At 34.9% G+C, this 7,188-nt stretch overlaps 1 protein-coding gene across 1 annotated transcript; it reads left to right on the top strand.

The window, feature by feature from the left end:
- Positions 1 to 4,912: 4,912 nt before the first annotated feature.
- LOC134274547 (uncharacterized) lies at positions 4,913 to 7,188 on the top strand. Its single transcript, XM_062756819.1, has 4 exons — positions 4,913 to 5,572; positions 6,208 to 6,223; positions 6,410 to 6,538; positions 6,662 to 7,188. The coding sequence occupies exons 1-4, from the start codon at positions 4,973 to 4,975 to the stop codon at positions 7,057 to 7,059; spliced, it is 1,143 nt and encodes a 380-aa protein (XP_062612803.1). The 5' UTR covers positions 4,913 to 4,972; the 3' UTR covers positions 7,060 to 7,188.

Here is a 7,188-nt window from a genome sequence, read left to right as displayed (position 1 = left end):
AGATATTAGCATTTAAAAATTTGAAGCGTTTCAAAATGGCCGCTCTCTCTGTCAACTCCGACATTTCGCAATAGGGGTTTACTGAGGCAGTCGAGCATTTGCTTGAACGAAAGTAACATAAGGACAAATGTAATATAAAGGAATACTTGGATTTTCACGTTGTAGTAACGTAACAATTCTGTGTCAAACTAAATTCTTCTAAGTAAACGTCTTCTATAATTGGTTTTGGTTGATTCTCAAAGTAGAAAAAGAAAAGACTAAATGTGCAAATGAAATTCGATACCTAATATCTATGATTGCACCACAGAAAAGCAGCTCATTAATCATTGTTATCAGTAATAGTTTTTCAAGAAGGATATCAATGAATACAGTAAGTATAAAACTTACTCACTGTTTTTCCCATGCACACTTGTGCCATATTAAACTAGTGCTAATTGTAACGGGGACCGTTACAGATGTTCCCCAAACGCTCCCCAACTCCCTTTTGGTGCCATATTCCCTGTAGGCTTCATTAATTAAGACAAACTCTATGCATTTGAGACTTTAACAACGTTTACACAGAAGTGTACCAAGTTCATTCAAATTTTTAGCATTGCACGCCACGCGTGCGCATGTGAATTCATGTGCGTAATGACCATATCATCTTGTCTACACAATCTATATATTTTGATATACTAAATATTAAAGTATTTCATCCAAAAGTATTAAAAAATACGCTTATTCAAGTGTATTTTTGATTTTGCTCATTTCAGGTGCACGCACGTGCATACATGAGCATGGTGACCATACTTACTTGTAGATGTCCATTACATCTATCTATGTTCTAAATCCCATTCTGTTTGGTTGAAAACTAAGGAAGTTATAGCTGTTTAAAGTTTCTGCCAATCAGATTGCAGCGCACGCACACACACGTGTATGCATGTGCATGGTGACCATACCTTCTTGTAGTAGTCCATTATATCTATCTATGTTCCAATTCCCATCCTGTTTGGTTGGAAACCAAGGGAGTTATAGCTATTTAAAGTTTAAGCCAATCAGATTGCAGCGCACGTGCATGCACGTGTTTTCATGATAATTGCTATATATCATGCTGTAGGATATCCTAATGCATGGCCATGTTCAAAATTTCAAAGGATTTCGTCAAAAAACAAGAAAGATATTGAGACTTTAGTTTCAGCCAATCAGAGCGAAGCGCACGTGCATGCGCGTGAGATCTTGCTTTTTGACCATGTCATATTGTCTATGCTACTAATATATCCTTATATTATAAGTTTCAAAGCATTTAATCAAAAATTTAAAAAGTTACGCCTATATCAATTAAATCGGTCATTTCACGTGTTGCACGTGCACGCTCTTGCAAGCACGTGCGCGCAAAATGACCTTCGTTCCGCAAATCTACATAACATGCCTACTGACCCTAAAAAGGTTTTACCTAAGTCGGATGTGTAGTTTACAAGATCACTCCCGGACAAAAAAGTACCCAGGAAGAAGAAGAAGAAAAAAAATAATAATAATAATAAGAAACAGAGTAAAAACAATATGTTCCCCAACTTCGTTTGGGGAACATAACTAATAAAAAAGACAAAATAAGATAACCTTATTTTTTTAAAGATCGCTTAATAGAGTTTATATTAACATTATTGTCTCAAAGATTTTATTCAAGTTATTGAGCACAAACAATATCCAATTCCTTGACCGTCGTAAGGCGAGTCATTTTTTTTTTTTTGCGAAACATTTAAATCTCTTCATGAATGAACTAATCGGGATAGTTCACTTTAGCGAGTTCACTTTAAAATGAAATTTTAAAAAAGTTAAAATTCATAGCCGTTTCACTGTTTTAGTGTTACTTCCTTATATACTAAATGGAGTTTGTGAAATGTATTAAATATACTTTCTAATCATCAAGTTTTATGCTAAATGAACAGTTTCTTAATTTCATTAAAGCTATCACACCTATTAAATAGAACATTCCAAGGAAAAGGCGCGAAGATTAACTCGTGGCGTTTGGCGCGAATTTATGAATAGTGACTAGCTTTCATAATTCTAAGACAAAAGCACTGTTATACAGAGGTATATACAAGAAGATTTAGAGCAGAGGTCCCGACAGATTACGTAATATTTAGCGCGTTGGATTTTCATGCTGCCGACTTGGATTCAATCCCCCTTGCGTGTAATATTTTTTTTCACCTTTTCATCTAGATTTTACAAAGGTTTTTTTTCGGAATCAGACGGAAGACCTCTCGTTGCTAGCAACGAGATCGTTTCTAGTTAAGGTCTTCCGTCTTCAGCGGAAGACCTTCTTGTTATTCTTAGGTTTCTTTTTCACTTTTATTATTATTGTTTTTTTTTCTTACCGATTTTGTGCACGCGATTTCTCAAAAACGGCTCGATGGATTTCCGTGAAACTTTCAGGACTTATGTTACATCACTTGAACCTTATGCGTTTTTTTCTGTTTTGATGACGTCACTTCCGGTCCGGAGTTATCGGCACTTTAATGGTTTTTTAAGGGTCAGTTTGTCCGCACGATTTCTCCTAAACGGCTTGAGATAGACACATGATACTTTCAGGTATGGTAGACCTATGTCTGTAGATTTGCGGAATGTATTTCATTTTTATCGGAAATGCCGCACGTCGGCGCTCGCTGTGGCCCGAAAATAGACGTATCGCGAATTTCAAAATTTTTAACACCTTTTCTACAATAGCTTTTTACCTGGAAATATTTTGTTAAAACATATAGAACAAAAGAAGTGTAGAATTCCAAGATCTTTCAAATCATATATTGTAAAAAGGGCTGGCCCCTAAAATTAAGGGCCCAGAGGGGCAGAAAGTTTTTTCTTTATATCTCAAAAAGTATTGAGAATTTGTAATACGTCAAAGAAGCAAAGTTGTTCAAAATATCAAGCTTAATCTTTTGAAGTCGTCAAAATACGTCCGGCGTCGTCACTTCCGGCCAAACCGGAAGTAGTCGAAAACGCGTATTTTTGCCGTTTTTGACAAGTTTTTGGGTAACATATGTCTCTTGGAGCATAAAAATTAATTTTTCGTCCGTCGTTGTCACTTCCGGTCAAACCGGAAGTAGCCAAAAATAGCTTATTTTTGCATTAATTAACATGGCTTTAGAGGAGTCTAACCATTTTTAGGCGTTATTTCTCATTTTTGTTAAAAATGAAAGCTACTTCCGGTCAAACAGGACGGAAGACCTACTCGTTGCTTTGCAACGAGCTTTGCTCTAGTTATTATTATTTTTCTTCTTCTTCCTGGGTACTTTTTTGTCCGGGAATGATCTTGTAAACTGTTCGTCCGAGGTAGGTAAAACCTTTTTAGGGTAAGTAGACATGTTATGCAGATTTGCGGAATCAAGGTCATTTTGCGCGCACGTGCTTGCAAGAGCGCGCACGTGCAACATTTGAAATAACCAATATAATAGATATAGTCGGAACTTTTCTATTTTTGATAAAATGCTTTGAAACTCATAATGTGTGGATACATTAGTAGTATAGACAAGATGGCATGGTCAAAATAGCAAGATCTCACGCGCATGCACGTGCGCTTTGCTCTGATTGGCTGAAACTAAAGTCTCAATATCTTTCTTGTTTCTTGTCATAGTCTTTTGAAATTTTGAACATGGTCCTACATTATGAAGATCTACAGCATAATATATTAAAATTTTAATAAAAGCATGCGCATGCGCGCGTGCTGAAATCTGATTGGCTAAAACTTTAAATGGCTATATCTCGTTTGTTTTTTGACGAAATGCTTTGAAATTTTAAACATAGTCATGCATTACGATATCCTAACATATGATATAGAAAATATTCATGAAATCACGCGCATGCACGTGTGCTGCAATCTGATTGGCTGAAACTTCAAATGGCTATAACTCTCTTGTTTTTCAACCAAACAGGATGGGATTTAGAACTTGGATAAATATAAGGGACTCCTACAAGAAGGTGTAGTCATTATGCACGTGCGTGCACGTGAAATGAGTAAAATAAAAAATACACTCGAATGAGTGCATTTTTTAATACTTTTGGATTAAATGCTTTGATATTATTAAAATTTTAGATAGTGTAGACAAGATAATATGGTCGTTACGCACATGAACACGCGTGCAATGCCTATTTTTTAAAATATATTTTGTATTTTTTTTGGAAGACCTTGATTAAGTCTAAATTCCATAAAGTATTTCTTATTTAATAGAGATAACAGGGAATATGGCACCAAAAGGGAGTTGGGGAGCGTTTGGGGAACATCTGTAACGGTCCCCGTTACAATTAGCACTAGTTGTTTTTGCAATGATGGTTTTCACTTAAATTTTTGCATTTTTTAAAAGGAATTTTTCTTGATTTTTTTTTCTAAGTCTTGTTATCTAGTGATATTTTCTATCTGTTAATCATTGATATATTTAAATCAGCTCAATATTTACTAAAGAACAAAAGAGAGGTGTCCACTACATTGCCTTTGGTTCCACTTTTCGGGGCTCATAGAAAAAAAGACCGTAAACTTTACAATTTTCTTTACTCAAACGCTTCATACTACAATGACAAAACCAAAGTGTTTTTAATTCAAGAAACCAAATATACTTTTAAACAATTTCGACAGGAAAGTCCATACGTTTAACATCTAAAGTACACTCGTTTTAAGCTAAAAGAAAGAACTGTGAAATCTCAAGACCGTCTCGGATTTTAAGTGTTTTATAACTTGAGACAGTGTATGTTTTTATCTGTGCTCTATTTTCCCACATCATTCTTTCTCGAGAAAACCCTTCTACAATTTTCACATTGTGCTACAAACACACTATTAATGTTCAGCCAATTCTCAGTTACTCTTGTTCATCAGATGTAACAATTAATTCCAGCACTTTTTCAATTGGCTGAGAATTGCAATATCCTTTTAATGACCCACTCTTGAATACAAGTTTGATATAAAACCTGTATTTAGTGCTTATAGAATACTATAGAAAATGTGATCATGAAATCCACTATTATCATTACGATTGTGTTCGTCACTATGGTCCATACGAAGGCCCAGTCTCCCCTCAAAGACAACAACTCTACAGGGCTGGATCTTAATTCAATAAACGCCGAAAACGTGGACATTGTTAGACAACTTCTGAACCAGGAAACCATTATTAGGATGACCTTAGTGAAAAATGTCCATACTTTGATGAAAGACATGCTGAGTTTACAGGAAAAACTCGCTGAGGCTGAAGTTGAAATCTCCTCCCTGAAGAAATCGACTGATAGCGAACTTACCGATTTGAAAAACGAAGTGATGCTGCTGAAACTCGAAAATGGTTTGCTGAGAAATATAACAAATGTCCACGAAGAAGAGCTTGAAAATTTGAATATCAAGCTGGAAAACGTTTCGAATACACTGGCAGACATTAAAATTGAGGTAAGGTTTTCGTCGCTGACACTTCTAAATCTAAACACACGTACGTTTGAAATGGAAAAGGAAATAGAGGAAGTGGCTAGGTCTGTAGGAAACGTCAAGGTAGAATTAACAGACATAGACCAAAAGAAATCAGCTGCAATCTCCATACTCAAAAAAAAAAGGAGCTTCTATCTGGTAAGTATTCTTATTCCAGCTTTTTAAACAGTAAGGACATTTTATGGAGCCCCTTAACACAGGAAATCAGAAAAATAATTTCGTAAAAATTATCGAGGTTTTTTTTGAATAAACTTCTTTTTGTTTTATTCTGTATTTCATTATTTATTATCCATTTATTTATTTACATGCATTTATATACATTTTATGCACTGTATATTTAAGCATTGAATTCATATTTTTGGCTGTCTTCGGTCCTATAACACACCTGGCCGTGCCGACAAATTGAATACCGCGCGTTAGCGCGGTATGATAAATTTGTCGCACGGCCAGGTGTGTTATAGGACCGAAGACAGCCAAAAATATGAATTCAATGCTTATATTTACATTCTCTAATTTTCCTTCTTCATAATTGCTTATTTCGTTAATCTTTAATGTGAATTTAGCACCCTTCAAAACTGACGTGGTTAATAGACGTAAGAGCCGTTTATGACGTCAGATGACGTTGCAAAGTTAAATAACGCAAACAAACATTGCGAGGAAAAAAAGTGAAAAATTAATTTTAAACGCACATTTGTAGTATTTTTACGTTAATATAACAGGATTATAGTTTTAATTAAATTGAGTCAAAACATTGTACATTTTGTTGTTCCTAGATTATAGAAAATGCATGTACTTCCAGCTGTGTATTCTAACGCGCGGTGACAAGGTTTCGCGTGTGTTATAGAAATTTGAATGTCGTGGATTTCTAATGAATTTCAAAAGGAAAAATATACGGAATGTAAATATTAAATGATTAAATGAAAACTATTTTTTTTACACATTTTTATATACATGTATATATTTCATATGTTTTAGTGAATGTGAACAGCTCGATGGACAATTTTCAGTCTGCCCTGAGGTTGTCAGAGATGGAACAGTTAAAGTTGTCTGCCGCTGTATCGTCCTTGGAACTGTTGAGAGCGAACTTAACAAACCATGATCATGGTACTCATTATTTAAATGCATGTAATGCTGATTAGGATTTAAATTTTCCTTATCTATGATCTAATCAATTATCATCATAAAATAATCTGAGATTTATTACATTTTGATGTTTCTATTTCTAAGATCAAGCTACGAAAGTGGCATTTACTGCGGGTGTTACCTCGAGCAACAAAAGTTGGAGAAGTGGAGTTTTGGTTTTCGATAAAGTCATCTTTAGCATTGGAAGCGGATATAACCCCAGTACGGGAGTTTTTACAGCGCCGATAGAAGGAAACTATGTCTTTTATGTCAGTGCTATGGAGTTTTCTAACCATTATCTCGGAGTCTTTATCGATAAAAATGGAAAACATCAGGTGAAATTAATTGGCGACTCTAGTGCTCAATTCCAGACGGGTACAAACATGGTGATATTAAGTCTTAACCGGGGAGATGCTGTGTGGGTCAATCATAACTCCAAAGGCGGTGTCGGTTATTATAGTGAATCAATTCCAGTTACAACCTTCTCTGGATTTCTCATTTAAAGTGCACTATTTCTATCAGCAATTTATTATTTTCTTATAGCTAGATAGATATTTGTCTTATTCAGTTTTTATTTACATTTATTTAGAAGCAACTTCTATTTGCGATTTGATTATAAATATTGTCAGTTT

The sequence above is a fragment of the Saccostrea cucullata genome, unplaced genomic scaffold, assembly GCF_032062105.1.
Source record: "Saccostrea cucullata isolate Sc308-1 unplaced genomic scaffold, CSIRO_AGI_Scuc_v1 ctg7594, whole genome shotgun sequence".
Lineage (NCBI taxonomy): Eukaryota > Metazoa > Mollusca > Bivalvia > Ostreida > Ostreidae > Saccostrea > Saccostrea cuccullata.
Note: the sequence above shows the minus strand (reverse complement) of the source record. Positions and strands in the feature narration are given on the sequence as shown.

What these genes read in the sequence shown, in the direction of transcription:
- LOC134274547 (XM_062756819.1), top strand. Translation starts at nt 4,973, where the DNA reads ATGAAATCCACTATTATCATTACGATTGTGTTCGTCACTATGGTCCAT. An exon ending in CTTAACAAACCATGATCATG is followed by an intron (nt 6,539 to 6,661) that starts GTACTCATTATT and finishes TCTATTTCTAAG; the next exon opens with ATCAAGCTACGAAAGTGGCA.